General features: G+C 34.0%; 1 protein-coding gene across 1 annotated transcript in view; it reads left to right on the top strand.

The window, feature by feature from the left end:
- The window catches only part of CRIM1 (cysteine rich transmembrane BMP regulator 1), a 180,443-nt gene that overhangs the window by 94,050 nt on the left and 69,934 nt on the right, over positions 1-16,459 (top strand). Inside the window, exons 4-5 of the mRNA XM_035320216.1 lie at positions 707-827; positions 16,148-16,269. Of these exons, the coding sequence (XP_035176107.1) occupies positions 707-827; positions 16,148-16,269 (243 nt within the window). The remainder of the gene's footprint in view (positions 1-706; positions 828-16,147; positions 16,270-16,459) is intronic.

Here is a 16,459-nt window from a genome sequence, read left to right as displayed (position 1 = left end):
ATAAATAGGATAAAGCTATGTTACAACTTTCCTGAGCATGACTCATGATTAAATATATATTCAGCCTGACTTTTTTTTTAATTTCTTTCTTTCTAAAAATCTTCAGTCAGTCTTACTAGTTCTGTGGAATTCTTCAACTTGTCAATGCAGATAGATTTGGTAGTCTGCATTTCTGTTTCATCATATAAAAACACCTAAACAACATGACATAATAGAATAATCGGTAAAAATGTAGTGTACATGTGCAGACAAATCCACAGTATATTCTCTCTCTCCTTCTCTCTCATTTTCTATAACCCAGGTTATAGAGTATTTAAGAGTATTTTACTCTTTAAACAGATTTGAATCAGGAAAAAATGAAAGAATATTATTATCAATTCTTTTAAAAACTGGGGGGGGAATACATTCTCCGTAACCTAGTATATTTCTAGTAACTAATATTATTCATTAGTTTAATTATTGCTTAAGGTTGCCTGTATAAATTTCATAACTTTTTTAAATTAAGTAATATAGTTTGGTTTCTTCCTGAGTCTTAAAGAGAATGGAAGTCTTTTTGTAATGTCGCCTACCAAACATGCACTCAGTAGATGCTTTTTCTGACTTGAATTTGAAGACTGATGCATAACTTATTGCTTACGGTGAATTAATTTGTCAAAAACTTCTAAAGCATGAGTAAAAGGAACTTTCTTCTCCCCTTCCTCTTTAGTGTTCAGTGTGGATTGCAGCACAGTGGAATGCCCTCCTGTTCAGCAAGTGGTTTGCCCACTGGATAGCTATGAAACCCAAGTCAGGCTGACGGCTGATGGCTGCTGTACCCTTCCCAAAAGGTTTGTGTCTGGATGGCTGAGTATATTTTTTTAAAATTTGCAAGTACTCTAAACACAGGATAACAATTCGTACCTCTGAGGCACTAGAATAGAAGATATGAGGTAGGTTAAACACTTATCAGACTGATAGAAATACTAAATCCATCTTTTTGAAGCAGAAGATTCTTCTCAGTGCAAATGCATAGAGTTTTACTATATTTCTCTGAAGGGTTTGTGCCTCTAGATTAAGTGGATTTCCAATGTATTCAATTCGTTTTACAAAAGTAAATCATTCTGAGAAACTTCTGAAGGACTTTGACGTTAAGGAATTAAATGATGGAGAAGAAAGATTTGCCAAAGAAAATCTTTCTTAACTAAAGAAAATAAAGTGGTTTTTGTGTGTAGAAAATCATTGTAATAAGCTGAAAGACAATGACTATCTGGAACCACAAACATATATCTCAAATACTCATTTCCATCTTACTTCAGTCTGTTGTTTAAGTAGGTGTAATTTGCTGCAAATTCAGGAAAGCTGGACAATTTTGAGCTGGTTTTGTTGCACCACAATTTCAGCTTATGATTTTACAACAGAATTCCCCAAATCTGATTCAGCAGTATGCCCAATAAATATTCATTCAAGCAAAAAGTACCAGTACTGAAAACATTTTTACACAAAACAGAAAAATATTGATTGTAGATGTGTAAGTAGTGTGTTTTTTTTGGTTTTGTTTTGTTTTGGGTGTGAAGGTCTTTCACACCATAATAATCTGTCATATCAGCAGCTACTTCTGAGATTTAAAAAAAAAAAATGATAAACTTGTAAAGAATTCAGAAAGAAGAAAATAGCAAAGGTTGTCTAATGAACAAGAGGTCTTCTCCACTGGCTACCCTTTGAGTACACGTTTAATATTGTGATTTCTAGGTAACTGTTTTATGAGTGTCTCGTACTATGTTCAGAGATAAAAGTACATTTATTTAAAAACAAAACAAAACAAAAAAACTTTTAAGAGATGTGAAGAACTTCATGCAATGCAGTAATCCTGTCTATAAAAATTTGAAAATATATTTCTAAATTTGACAAATTGTATTTGTAATTGTATAATATACATAGTAGTTTGCTATTTAAAAATAATTATTATATTTATTCAGTCAGTGGTATTAATGTTCTTTCATTCAGAGTTATTTTCTTTCTTTTGTTTTACTAATTTTGGACCAGAACATGGTATGACTTCTCATTATCCTCCCTTTTTTGTATAACATATTCTCATTAACCTTCCTAGGAATTAAAGTAGTTTTGTATTAGTTCTGAGCTGACCTGGCTGGTTGAGATTGCACAGGAGGCTATAGATCTTAACTAGTCATTGTGCCAGCATTGACACCACTACAGCTCAACATGTTTAAGGCAACTAGACTTAAAAGCTTTTAAGGAGTGTATTCAGAAAAGTAGATTGTAAAGCCAAAGAAACAAAATTTCCTACATTTCTAGTTTAGATTAACACTCACAAATTTTGCACAATCTAAACTTACATTAATGATAAATTATTGTTTTCAAATTTATTTCAACTTGCTGGATTAAAAACTGGTAGGTAGGTAAAAGTGTTTTTGTTTCAAAAAATAAAATTGGGTTTTATATTTCTGCAGTGTATTGTCTTGGTAAAAGTTGTGGTTTACGTTTTTATAGCTTGGGTGGGAGAAATTGACAATATCCTCTTTCATCTTTGTAGATGATAATTTCAGCATTTCTTCTAAACACAGAATACCTAGAAAAACAAAAATCGTTTACTTAAGAAAAATGATCATTTGAAAAATATTTTCAATTTCTAGGGCACACGTGAGAACTGATCTTACACAAAACACTTAGAGCAAACAAGTCCTTGAAAGACTCATTTTTTTTTCTTTGATAATATTTAAACTATAGCCAGTTGTTTTGCTATGAGTAAAATGTGATGACTGAAATTTACTTGTATGTTACATAAGTGACCAAAACAGTAGTCCAATCTCCTGCACACAAAGACCCCAATTGTACAAGCAGACTCAGAGTGTGAGAATTATTAGATATTTCTGAATTGCCCGCTACTTGATTTTCCACTTGGAAATCTGATTGCTGTGCATTACTGTAACAGGGGATCAGGGCTGAGATAGATGAGTTCTGAGCCCCTGGAGTCTTATGATCAGATCAGAATTTCTGAGTGTTTTCTTGTGTGTGTTAATATTTCTGTCCTCCTTGATGTGTTAAACAGCAGAAAACATAATGAGCATAGCTTACTCTGCAGACAGGTTGAAACAATTACATGAGTCTTCTACTCTTAATTTTGTGGCTCAGCCTATGTTGCTTTATACAGCTGTTATGCAGGTTACTAGATTTTTGGAGTGCATTAATTCAGCATAACCATTAACACACTTGTTAGCAGAGTTAGTGAGAAGGGAAGAAGGACAGACAAATCTGGCAGCATTAAGAACAGATGCTTTACATGTTGTGTGCCTGCTGGCAATTTATTTAATTATTTACAGAATCACAGAATAGTCTAGGTTGGAAGAGACCTCCAAGATCACTGAGTCCAACCTCTGACCTAATGCTAACAAGTCCTCCACTAAACCATATCCCTAAGCTCTACATCTAAACGTCTTTTAAAGACCTCCAGGGATGGTGACTCAACCGCTTCCCTGGGCAGCCTATTCCAATGACTAACAACCCTTTCAGTAAAGAAGTTTTTTCCTAGAAAAAGAAGCTCTATGGCACCGTCTTCCTTAGCACAGCAGTGGTCATTCATGTGCTGGCTGTAAGGACAGTACTTGATGTGTGGGTGAATAAAGGAACACAGGGGACAGGGGAATAGCCAAAAAGAAAATGTAGATGAAGGTTAGAGAAACGAGAAATGTGTGCATGAAAAGAGAGCAGAAACGGAAACTAAATTCAGTACTTTGTGAAAATCAAATTCTTTGAATTCAGGTTAAACTGATAAGATCTGAGGAAACACTGGACCTTTATATCTGAAGTGAAGATCTTGATATCCAATGAGCCTTTCATTTCAAAACTATAGAAAAAGTAGAAGTGGAGGTTTATGGATAAATGACTCTTCCCATGGAGAAGAAGACATTTTTCCTTGATTTGGGAATTTCTTAATAAACATGGTGAATATTAACAATGCATTGACTGTAATTCACTTCAGAACCACCTAAATCCATATCATAGCTCATTCTAATCACTAGAATTAAATTCAAAAGGAGTGACATTGTATGTTTTTCTGAACATTTAAGAGTAATTAATTCAAAGGAAAGAGCGATTCATAAAATCATAGTTTTAAGTCTTCATGAAACTATTTTTATTAGGACTTTTTCAAAAGTTATAATTTTCAATTACTGCTACTAAAATACAGGCTTAACAACAGAAGAGGAGAGCAGTGAGTATTGTGGTAAATGAAAAATGGGTGCCTGTCACTGACTCAGTTAACAACTGACAACTTCACATACAGCAGGAGCAGATCAATGTATGACCTGCTTCTTGGACAGCATATTCCTGCAATATGCTAGGAAAACAATTCATATCCAATTAATGTATCCAGTTTTTCAATTTTAACGAATTTTCTTCAAATCTTTCAGATCACTGAGAATTTTTTTGTAAGTGTAAAATCCTTTATCAAAATTTCTTTCTATTTTATCTATGTAGAATGGCTTGTAACAACAGAACTCACTTCTGTGGTTACTATTGGCTTTTATCTCTATTGCTCACATGTTTTTATGCATTTTTCACGGAATTACATGCAGAAGAGTAAATGGTATGTTTGGGTAGCATCACAATAAATATTTTATATAAATATTTATAAATATAAATATCCACTTTCCCAAACTCCTTAACATTGAAGAAAAACATTTCCCACACCCATCTTCCACGGATTCTGGAAGGGAATCAGTCACAGTGAGTCAACATCTTGCTGATAATATAACATGCTTTCCTAAGAAAGAGGCATTTAGGAATACGTTCACTAAATCCCAGCAAGACATTTGCTTGACCTACTTATTTAAAAAGTTCACACCAGAAGCCCAAATATGTTATAGATTAGAAAAGGCTCAAAAATAATTGGTATGTGTTCGTGCATCAAAATCTCAATTCATGTGTTGTGTGTCTGTGTCTTAGCTTTAAAAAAGCAGTTTAAATGTTGTAATGGAACAACAAGGGAGAGAACATGTAAATGAATCTCAGCAGAAGCAAATAACAAATTACAAACAAACTTTAAGAGGAGTGAGCTGTTAAATTTATCTAAATGGAACAGGAATAAAAGTCATGATGATCAATCACTTTATATTTCAGATAAAAGTGAAGAAGGGCTTTTGACAGATTCCATTATTTTATTGCAAAATTGGAGTCCAAAAGACTCCAAGGCTTGAAGGATGAGCGAATCAAGATTTTTTTGATTCAGACCAATTCACCATCGCTTAGTTACAGATGGTTGGATAGCATAGCAAATGCAAAACTTTCAATTGGATAGAGTAGCGTGGAGGAGTAGGACTATAGGCTTATTGTGTAGAAGAAAACCTCTGAAAAAGTTTCTTCAATGAATTAGTCATAGATTTTTTTTTTTTCTGTGTTTGAATAGTCTTTGCCCTGTTAGTTTTAGTTTATATGCAGTTAAAATGTCTCAATCTGTGGCTGCTATGAATGGCAACGCCAGAGTTTGGTCTTCAGTATCAAAAACAAACAAACAAACAAAAAAAAAAAACACCACATAATTTATTTGACTAGCAAAAGTCAAAGTTCTCTAGATGGTAGTATAAAATATCAGTGATTACAATGTAGAAACTACTCACTACTTTTGGGGGGCAATTCACTTATGAATTTTGTCTTCCCCATTCCTAAAACTTTAACTGGAAAGCAGTCTAACCCCACCCTGCCTCACTCATAAATAAATAAATAGAAAGTATACTATGAGGAACAGCTGTTTAATCTTTCAAGAAAATACAACTTTGTTTCATAGCACAATTCTAAAATGTATATGTTTAAAACACGAATATACTTCATTTAATAAAAAATATGGTGATAATCTACAATATTTATGAAGACATCAATGAATTTGGTCTCTGCCATTGAAACTTAACAAGTTACAGTTTCTTCAATAGTACTCGTCAATGATGATGCTGTTAATGTGTAAGAAAACATATTTTCACTTTTTTTTATATGCCGTAGTGTAGAATTTGAAAATTATAGCCACAAATGAATTCAGTCTGTCTGTTTAAGTTTTAAAGCATTTAACTCTATGCTTTAAATTTTTACATTTCCTTAGAAGAATTAGCAATAGAATAGTCTGCAACTCAAGTTGCATGTTGAAGGAAAGTATTAGAGATAGTAATAAGGCTAAATAGCATAAGCAGGGATACTAGTTAATATGTCTGCATTATAAGCTGAATCTAATACCCTGAAAAGTAAATATGTTTGTTGGTTTTTATTTCCCAATATAAAGAGATATTTTCAATTAAAAATATATGGTCCTAGGAATGGAGTAAAGCAGCCTGTAGATACTTGATGAATAAGAAAGCTGATGATATATTTTACATTTTCTGTTATTAACACAAAGATTTTCAAAACTTTACTCCAATCCTTTTCTTGAACAAATGATAAAACTTAGAGCTAAGTTTTAGCATTCTTATTTGCATTATTTGAATTGCACATGGAAATTTTTCAGAAGTATTTTGATCTCATTTATAAGCTTAAACATTAAAAGATGTTGATTTGGAATTAAATGCAAATTTTACTGTTGGTACCAGGTAATGTGCTTAACTTATCAAGATGTATCTTGGTAAAGAGAAGTAAACAACAGTTCCGTTAGATTCTCAGATAGTTACAGTCTTTACAGCTTAAGAAAATGAGTGATACTTGCATGTAGTAGCCAATCATTTATTTACTCAAGGTTTATTTTAAGCTGTTTTTTGTAGAAATTGATTGCAACTTAAAACAGTACAAAACCATATTTTATTATCATATCTAAAGTTATATATATATAAATTTTATTAAAGAAATAGGATTTCGTATCTGTCTTGTACTATATATTTTTTTAGAAAAAAATTATCCTTTATTTAGCACTTCTGAAGACAACCTTAAAGAATAGTAGTAATTTATATTAGTCTCTAAGTTTTGTATACCATTACTAGATTGACTTTGATTCTAAAGGAAGAAATTGCCTGATTTATTATTTGTAGCCTTTTATTTCTAATTGAACTTAGCAGTCAGGCACAACATGGATGCCCCTGGAGAAATTTATAATTAGCATTTTCGATTTTATTTTTTAGAAAACTTGTAGATATTGATGAAGTCAACTGTCCTTTCATTTTAGTGAAATGACAGAGATCTTATGGCAATTGTTTCCACAAAAATATTTCTTCAGAGGGCATTTAAATATAAATTTATGATTTTATTATCTTTCTATATTGCTTTGCCTGGTAAGCAATTGCTTGTTAAGGTGCTTTATGCTCTTTTGTCACACTGGGCACTGTTTTTCTTGTGACACTGTCACTATACGAGACCTACCAGCCACTGGTATGTATTCTGTGTTTCTTGTTGTACCAGTGTCTAGGGAATTCTAGTAGCAGCTAGACATAAACCAGCACGGTCCTTTTCTTCTTATTTTATGGTAGCCACCTAATCCAAACTTGGGAATTCTATAGATGTAAGTTTTCTTGCATTTATATTTGCATTATATTTGAGGGCACCAGACATGGCTGGTTGGATAGTGTTATTCTTCTGAAAGCAACTGTAGAGGTGGCCTCTGAGTCCCTGATCATATGTGCGTCTGTCCCATTCAGTAGGAGATGTTGTGGTTAGTTCTTCTCAACTGCTTCTTTGGGTCAGATCTTTTCAACCTTGCTCCTGGTCATAACATGATTCTTTCATGTTTGTCTGTATTCTTTTCTTAGGTCTTCCTACTGTTGGAAGACCTTAATTTTATGATATATCATTTGTTTGAGTGTTCAGTACAGGATTAAGCAACCTTCTTTATAGAGGAGCCATGATTTTTCAGGAGATAAAACTTTTTCTCTCTTCCCAAGTACCAGTCACCTCTCTTAAGCAATTTTTTGCTGATACAGAGGTCTCCCTTGTATTTGTTTTAGAATTTTTAGATCCTTCTCCTCCACCCATCAAGAAATGGTATCCAAGAGAAAGTGGTTGTGGATCCCAGTTTTTGTTACAGGAAAGTTCAGCTGGAACTGGTAAGACAAAATCCAAGCACCTGTATCTTCCTGAGATTTCTGTTCAGGATTTGACTTCTGAATAACCTTTGTAGCTGGACCTGAGGTCTAACAAAAGCATGTTAAGGTACTGCAGAAGTTTTGCTATGCCTTCAGTTCTTTCATCAGTATGTTGGAACTTCATTTTCCTAGCTATCATGGCCATCTTGCTCGGGTTGTTCCTACAGTACTTTAAATCTCTCAGACCATTTTTCCATCTGAAGTACCATGGTGTTGTAACATGTGGTGTTGACTTGGAGGTTATTCCTTACTGGAGAGAGAATTTTTGTCAAAGGAAAGGCTTCTATTGATGCTAGTGGAAGCCATCCTACATCAAGCTCAGGCTTGCAAGTGGGTTTTAACAGAGTTGATGAAAAACCTAAACAGACCACTGCAATTTTGTGAAGTTTCATAATATCTGGAATTAGGAGTTTAAGCATTTTACAGTATTCTAGTCTTTAAAGAGAAATCCTCCAAAGTTAGGAGACAGCAAATACTTTTTCCAGGAAAACCATTTTTCTTCATTCAGATATAAGTGAAAAAGTGTTATTCAGTGCTGTTTGTTGAGTGCACTTTACTTTATATCCACAAAGAACAAGCATAAAAGTAGGGCACACGTGACCTTTATAGGCAACCCATTGTTAGTGTCCATCTTCTCCATTTTGGCCTCTCAGAAGATGTAGTGAATTGCTGGATCCAAAGTTGGAGCAATCCCTTTCTTCCTCACTTATTACATCTGTCTCAGCAATTCCTAGATGTTCTTAAAGTGATGGTAGTTACTGTAGCCCTGGCATCCAGCCTCACAATATGGGTTGTTTTGGCAAGCATCCATGTTTTCCTGAAGTCCACAAGAAAAAGATGATAATTTTTTTTTAAAAAAAAAAAAAGCCTTGTCAGTAAAACTTGAACAGAAGCTCTTGAGACAATGAAAAGATGTTCATGGAGACTGATGGCGGACTTCTGAGTGTCAAAAAAAGTCAAACTTGAGAACATTTTCAGAAGAAATATAATGCAAACCTTCTGCAGGAGAAGCTGTAAATTGTAAATATAGGGATCACTGCATGCATCTTTTATAAGATCAGCATTTTGCACCTGTATTGTACAAGTTATAAATGCACATCCACACTCTTTCTATCAACTCCGATGAAGTACTGAATTGCAAGAAAACAGTGCCTAAGGGAAGGTGCCTGTTACTGCTAAACGGGGTGGGGTGGAGAGGGACAGCTTTTGCACAGGGGAAAGAAGTGTTGATCATAGTTATACAAGTATCTTCCTTTTTTAAATATATATAACAGTTTTTATATAAAAGCTAGTAATTTTTCTGACCATTTGCTGTTAATGTTATATTTACTCCTTCACAGTTCGACTTAAGAAGAAATTTTAATCCAGGTGGATAAAATTAAGAGTTACTTTAATTTGCTTTTAGATGCTACGCTGGTATTTTATGCTTGGAAGCAGAATGAGATTGTGGTGTCTATAAAATCTGTTGTTTTGTGACAAAGCAAGCTAGTCAATGAACTAGGACAACTTACAGTAAGCATTCTGGTGGACATTTTTCTGTTACAAATTTTAGTTTTCACTGGTCAGTCTAAGGATTAGTGTATACTTGAACACACTGAATGTTACTCCCTCTTCTACTCACTTCCCACTCCGTTTTTCTCCATTGGTTTTACTTACTGAGCTGATTAATTTATTTGGTAATTGAATAGGTGATTTAGTTCAGAATAGGTGTTGACATGAACAGGCAAATTTGTATTTTTAACACCAAGATCAATAATGTATTCGACAGTTGTTCTCAAACTCACAACTGCATGCCCAGGGAGATCCATATATTTAATAAAGCAATAGAATTATCACTTGGACGTTTGCAGTTTAGAAAGGACATAGACATGAGAATTTCCCAGTAGTTTGCTGACAATACGCAGAGCAGGCAATAACATCGACGTTAGTGAGGTTGTATCAAAAAATGTGAAATTCTGTTTTCTCTAGAAAATAGCCAGAAACTGTGTCATTCTTCAGCAGCCCCGAACTACTGTTTCTTTTTTTTTTTTTTCCTTCTTAAATTGTTTAATATTTGAGAAGCAAAACTGAAGGTTGTGGACCATTTTAAAATAATAAGTAGTCCACTACTCTTTCTTGAAATTTTAATTGTAAATTTCAAGAAACGTATTACTAGAACACGGTTACATTTCTTGCATACATGGTTTCTGCCACATGAAAAAGATCTGATTAAATGGAGTTGTTTGCTTTTCAGAAAAAGTTCAAAAGTAATACACATTTATTGTTGTTTTTGTTTTGTGTTTTTGGTGGTGGTGTGGGGGGGGTGTTTTTTGTTTTCTTTGGGGGGGGTAGGGTAGGGTTGCTTGCCTTGAGTCCCTGATGGCTTGGTTCTAGGGAGACATATTCTTTCCTAGCTGTCTTGAATAGACCACTGTTTATGGGAAAAGACAATAAATTATAAACTTCCTTATCAAGATCCTGATGTTTGAGAGCATAGACCATGTCTGTAAAGGTCACAACTGTCATTCTAGCATACTCTGGGATGTGTTCTGCTGGAACTGTTTCAGCTCCTCATGGGTCTTCTCAGAAGTAACACAGAGATATGTTTCAAGCTACGTTGATGAAGCAGTTTATTGATATCCTGGAAAAGTGGTTATAGTGACACTTGCCACTCCTTTTTCCGAAAATTTTATCTTTACTTCGTACAAGCCAGTGAACTCAAATGGTTTGAAGCAGAAATTTGTGCTAGATGACTCTTCAGTCTGCCTTGTTACAGGTGTTCATTTGTATGTCAGCTTGACAAAGAATTAAGAGATACTTAAATGATTTTTGTTCCTTTTTGACTTAAATATTAGAATGATTTTTCAAAGTTATTCTGCTAAGCAGCATAGAGCAAAGAGGAGAAATCATCTCAGGACAGCAACATACTCCTTTTTTGATTTCATGAGATGGTCATGTTCATATTTCATTTTCCTGTAACATAATCTCTTATACCATCTTATACCATATGCTTGATGGTAGGGAGGGTCTTTCTTGCATTGAATCTTTTTCCTTGCCACCATTTCACCAACCTTTGGTAATGCTGAAAGTTCTCTTCTGAATATTCCCTCTTTTAGAGTGTCTTTCAGTTTGTATTATTGACAGATCTGTGGGAGTTTTGTCTATTATGTTTAGCTAACATAAGTGCTAATAAAGGTAATGTAACTTGTGTTAGATTCCTGCAAGGACCAAAACCAGAGGACTGTGATAAGATCTGCAAAGGAATGTGATGTATGTTTCAGGAATGCTTTTCTCTAGTCTCAGTGCTTCAGACTTGATTTTGTTTTGATCCTTAAAATAAATATCCCTCTCCCCACCTAACCCCCAGTCCAACGTTCCCATTCACTTGTACTGTCTTTTTTCTAGAGTGCCTGTTCTTATTTTCATAGTCATTATGCCTTGGGCCTGGAGAACTCTTTTGATCCAACCATCAAAACAGCTTTTCTGAGGCTACTAAGCCCTTCTCTCTTTTCATCTATTCAATAACAGAAGTAAATGAGCCAAGATAATTAGATTTTAAATAAAAATTGTCATTTACAACTGCTCCGTTTGATTATTTTTTTCTTCAGCCTTTTCATTTTTACATTTTTGGTGATATAAATGAAAAAAAAGTGTCAGAAATGAAAACAAAACAAAACAAGTGATGAAATTATTTCTGCTTTGAAGAACTTAAAAACTGCAGGAAATTCAAATGAAACATTTGGTCATTTGTATTACTGAAGCTGTTACCTCTCAGTCTGTAAAGCATAGGTTAATGAACCCATCTGGATTTTGAGAGTAGTCTTGTATACTGAAGTTCCTCTTGCTCATTTTTTTAAATTTCTAGGATTTATTCATTTTTCTTTTTTAACCTGAAGAACTGGACACAATTCCTTTTTTCCTGTTGGCTTCAGTCCAGTTTTCCAAAAATTCTGTCAAACTTCTGTAAAGTTGACTTCTTAGCTAGGCATCTTGGTTTCTTCCTGTCTGACCTGCCACCTTTTCAGGTTGCACTTTGTGATGTTTATTTATTGGATGATTATTTGATTCTCCTTTTCTTCTTTCTGGGCCCTTATAAGGCCCTTATGCTCTGTATTCTCTTAGAGGACTGTCCTCCTTACTTGCTAAAAGGACATGTTCCTCTGTCCTAACTTGACTTTTTAGGGTGGTATTGACTTATTTTGCTGGTATTCTGATGTATGCGTTTGCTTTACAGCATTTACTAATAAGGTATGTGAGGGGGAGATACTGAGTGATTCTTGGTACCTCAAATACTGTCCTCTCTTTAATCTTGCAGTTTGTCAATGCCCCTGTGCTATTTGACAATACAGTAGCATAGCTGTAGTCCATGTAAAGAGACAAGGCAACTTGTAAATTTGCCTTCTGTCTTGGAATCTTTCCAAGTAACTGTTCATGCTTTCCTTAGACAGGTTATGGTTACAAAAAGAGCAGCTCAGAGGCAACACTGCAAACTGCTGAATTTTATAGAAATTATTTAGGGAGGGAGTATGGTCACTGTCAACAGACTTACCACAAATCTAGCCTACTAACCTTCCTCCAAACCTAATGCTCACTAGCACTGCTAAGATACACCCTACAAATGGATAGCTACCTGTGATGATGCACAAAGCTGGAATACAACTTCTCTCCCGTCCCTCTTCTCCAAAAGGCACTTCAGAAAAAATCTAGTACTGTAAAGCTGATTTTGCTCTCTTATTAAGAACTGGATCACTTATTCAGAATTTCCAGATGTTGTTGTTTTGACAGTGCTACAGCTGTGCTCAGCTACCAGAATTCCTAGGGTTTCTTACTGAAAGATTTCTGTCTCCAAAACAATGTTTTCCATGCTAATAGCCTGGAAGATGGTCAAAGATTTTCCTAGCAGAGCTGGCTGAAAAGAATGCAGACTATTTAAGTCCATCTGAGACTATTTGCTTCTTTGACATTCTACCATGCAGGGACTTTTTTTTTAATCCAAATGGGAAGTCAATTTATTAAAACTTTTGGAGGGTGGGGTTTTGTTTTGCTTACACTGTTATATTTGTTTTCTTTTGCTGTTTTTGAATGAGTATGCTAAGTTTTGATTATTCTGACTTGAAGGGATTTGTTTCTGCAGAAAGAAACATTGGCTCCCAGCAATCTTCTAAACTTCTTTTTCAGCCCATGTTCTAGAAAATTGTCAATCATAAGTTATTCAGTCTGGGGGATTTACTTTTTTTGGATGATTATTTTTAAAAGTAGTTGACTGAGAAGAAAGTGAGAGAACAAAAAAAGGTATGAGTTATTAATCTAACCATTTAATATTCTTCTGGAACACAAGTGATTCATGATAACTTGTGAGGCAAGCAATAGAGAGGAAACAGGCATGTCTGGAAAAGGTTATTGTGAAGGTGATATGACGGAGTGGTACTTCCAGCACGCAAGACTTGGAAAAACAAGGTCCACAAGTATGTTTCCATCATGTTTGCCATTTTCCCTGTGAAAAAAAAAGTGTGATTTTATATGAAGTTTGATCTGCACATTTTCCCAGTGGTTATTTGTGTATTCAACATAGGGTGGTTGAAGTGCAACCTATTAGTTTTATCAAGGTTTATAAAATTACTTTGATTTTGTCTGTACTTGTTTTGTTATACGTACTTTTAAAAGGCTTATTTTCTTCTTCAGGAATATGTAGGCACTTATTTCAGGGTTTTATTGTTGGAAGGGAAAAGCAGCTTCTAAAGCAATGACTGCTGGATGGGTTAAGATACCAATTTCTTGCACCTGACAGTGCTAATTGTCTGATTTCTGAGTTTTTTGCTTCATTTGTTTTGTATGTTGGTTGGTTTTGGGTTTTGCTTTTTGTTTGGTTGGTTTTTGGTGGGGAGGGGTGGAGTTTTCTGTTGTTTTTGTTTGTTTATTTATTTTTTTTTTTTCCTTAATAACTAGATTCTTCTTACTGGGGCAGAGAAGGTTCAATAGTATGGATTTCTGTAAGATTACTTGCATGTCTTAGTGTACTCTTGGCTTTTTCCTTTCTTTTGGCCAAAGGGTGCCATACATGGCCTTCCTATGGTGGTACTCTTGAATATATTTTCCAGTAATATCTGCTGGATTTTGCAGGATAAGGAAAAGAGAAAACAAAGGAGGGATAATTTTTTTCTTGTAATTTTCTTTTAAGAAACCTTTCTGACAGGTGTGCATTAAGAAACCTTTCTGACAGGTGTGCATCTTTTTCATCATTTCTGCTTTGTACCATACCAACCCTAACCCTTCATTATCAGGCTGAAGAGGACAGGAGGGACTGAGTTATCTTAAAGGGAAGCTACTGTTACAAATCCTTTGGATTTTTTGATCCCATGGAGCAGAAGCAATGTTGCTTCTTTTTTTTTCCTTCTACATCTCTGAAGACAAAGGCATACAGAAAATAAAATAATTGTTTCCCACCTTTTATTTTAATTTACAAGTAAGTTGAGGGGAAAAAAATGTCAAAAGTAAAGGTATGATAAAAAATCTTGGGTTTCTTTACTCATATTTTTTGTTGTTTTAGTTTATTATCCTTTACTGTTATGGTAAGAACAATGCTGTGAAACAAAATCCCAAGATGAAATACATTTTGAAGTCATCACTGTACTTTAGGATATATGTACATATAGTGTTATGTTGCTTATCTGGACATATTTAACCTTATTTGTGAAATGTGATGTAATAATACTATTAATACTAATAATAGTAATTTTTTTCAATTGCTCATTTTTCCCTTTATGATAACATAGTGCTGTAATACAATATTTAAAAAATACATTTATGATAGTATATTAAAGGTCCTCTGAGATTACTTGAGTTTACTTGTACTGCTTGCAAATTTCCTTTTAAGTAATACTTTACAGTGTAGAATTTTACATTTTTCCAATGCTGATGAGATTTAAAGGGAGAGCTGTTAAAACCCTGTCTGTTGAGAGGCCCTTCACTGAGACCTGGTCTGAGATGCAGTGGCTGTTGGGCAATTAACAAGACAGGCATGGTAGAGGAGAATGAATCTTCTTATTTTTTAAGAAAATAAAGAATAAGCAAGCCTGCTTATTACTGATAAGCTTATTACTGATGGTGCTTCTTATTGATGGTTTAATTTGGGGGTTGTGTTGTAATACATAAATATATTTGTAATAGTTATTACCAGCTAGAGTTCTTATTTTCATTTCTTTAACTTTTAATTAAAAGATCTTCTGCTCAGTTTTTTGTTTCCTTTTGAAGCTCGTGTGCATTTGTCGGAATGCTTAATTAACCTACTTTTTTTTTTTTAATCCTGTCAACTTCAATTGAAAATTTACGTGCAATACCATGACATTCCTTGGCTATGATATTTGAATATTTCTTTGTTTATTGTGTTCATTTTTATTGAAACATTGCTATTTATTCCATTAGTATGCCCCATGTAAACTCACTGAAAATGTAAAGTGTTTGACTTCTAAAAAATGATGGTAATCATACAGCAAAGAATCTGGAATTAAATGCAACTGCTGTTTATTTACATTTTGTCTTCCAATTCTTTAGGCTATTTTCTTAAATAACTAAATTTTACTTGCATGAAGAAAACACCTGCAGTTATTTTCATTTGGCTTAAATGTAGTGATTCTTTAATTATTCATTATGTAAAAGTGTGCATAATATGGTTTCCTAATGTAAGGATGCTATTTCTTCTGAATAGGTGCAGTTACTGCTATTAGTATTTCATCAGTTTTGATTATTCATGGAATTGAAGGAGAAGCCTGCTTTTACAAATCTAAAGAATATAGTTATTTTCAAACGATCTTGAAACAATATTTTCCTGAATTTTTACCTACGCTACTGGAGTTTTGAAGTAGTACAGTACGACCTTTTGTTTGCTTGACCCAGCAGAGTTATGATAATTAAAATATTAAAAAAGAAAAAAAAAAAAAAAAAACATAAATAGTTTAGGTTGATAAATGATCTTGGTCATTAGATTAAAAGAGGTTATTCTAAAATATAAATATACTAACACTGGAACTTATTCTATAGCTTTCCATTTTCCATTTGCTTATTCTTTCCCTTTATGTGTGACTTCATTTATTTATGGGGTTTTCCTTACTTTTCTTTGGTTTCAGATGCGAGTGTCTCTCTGGTTTATGTGGTTTCCCCATGTGCGAGGCAGGCTCCGTTCCTCAAATAGTCTCACGTGGAGATGGAACACCTGGGAAGTGCTGTGATGTCTTTGAATGTGTCAATGGTACGTGAAGTTTTCTCTTGTACCTGGAGAGGAGGATTTTATGTCTGTGGGAGATGCTGGGTATTTGGTTATTTTTATTATGTTGTCAAGATATAAGAGAGAGAATTTTCTTGAAGTTCATGCAGTAGGAAGGAATTGAAAGTTTTACTGAAGATATTTAAGTGGGAAAATGTATCATTTGTAAGTCATT

The sequence above is a fragment of the Oxyura jamaicensis genome, chromosome 3, assembly GCF_011077185.1.
Source record: "Oxyura jamaicensis isolate SHBP4307 breed ruddy duck chromosome 3, BPBGC_Ojam_1.0, whole genome shotgun sequence".
Taxonomy (NCBI): domain Eukaryota; kingdom Metazoa; phylum Chordata; class Aves; order Anseriformes; family Anatidae; genus Oxyura; species Oxyura jamaicensis.
The sequence above is the reverse complement of the archived record's forward strand: the minus strand, read 5'-3'. Positions and strand labels throughout refer to the sequence as shown.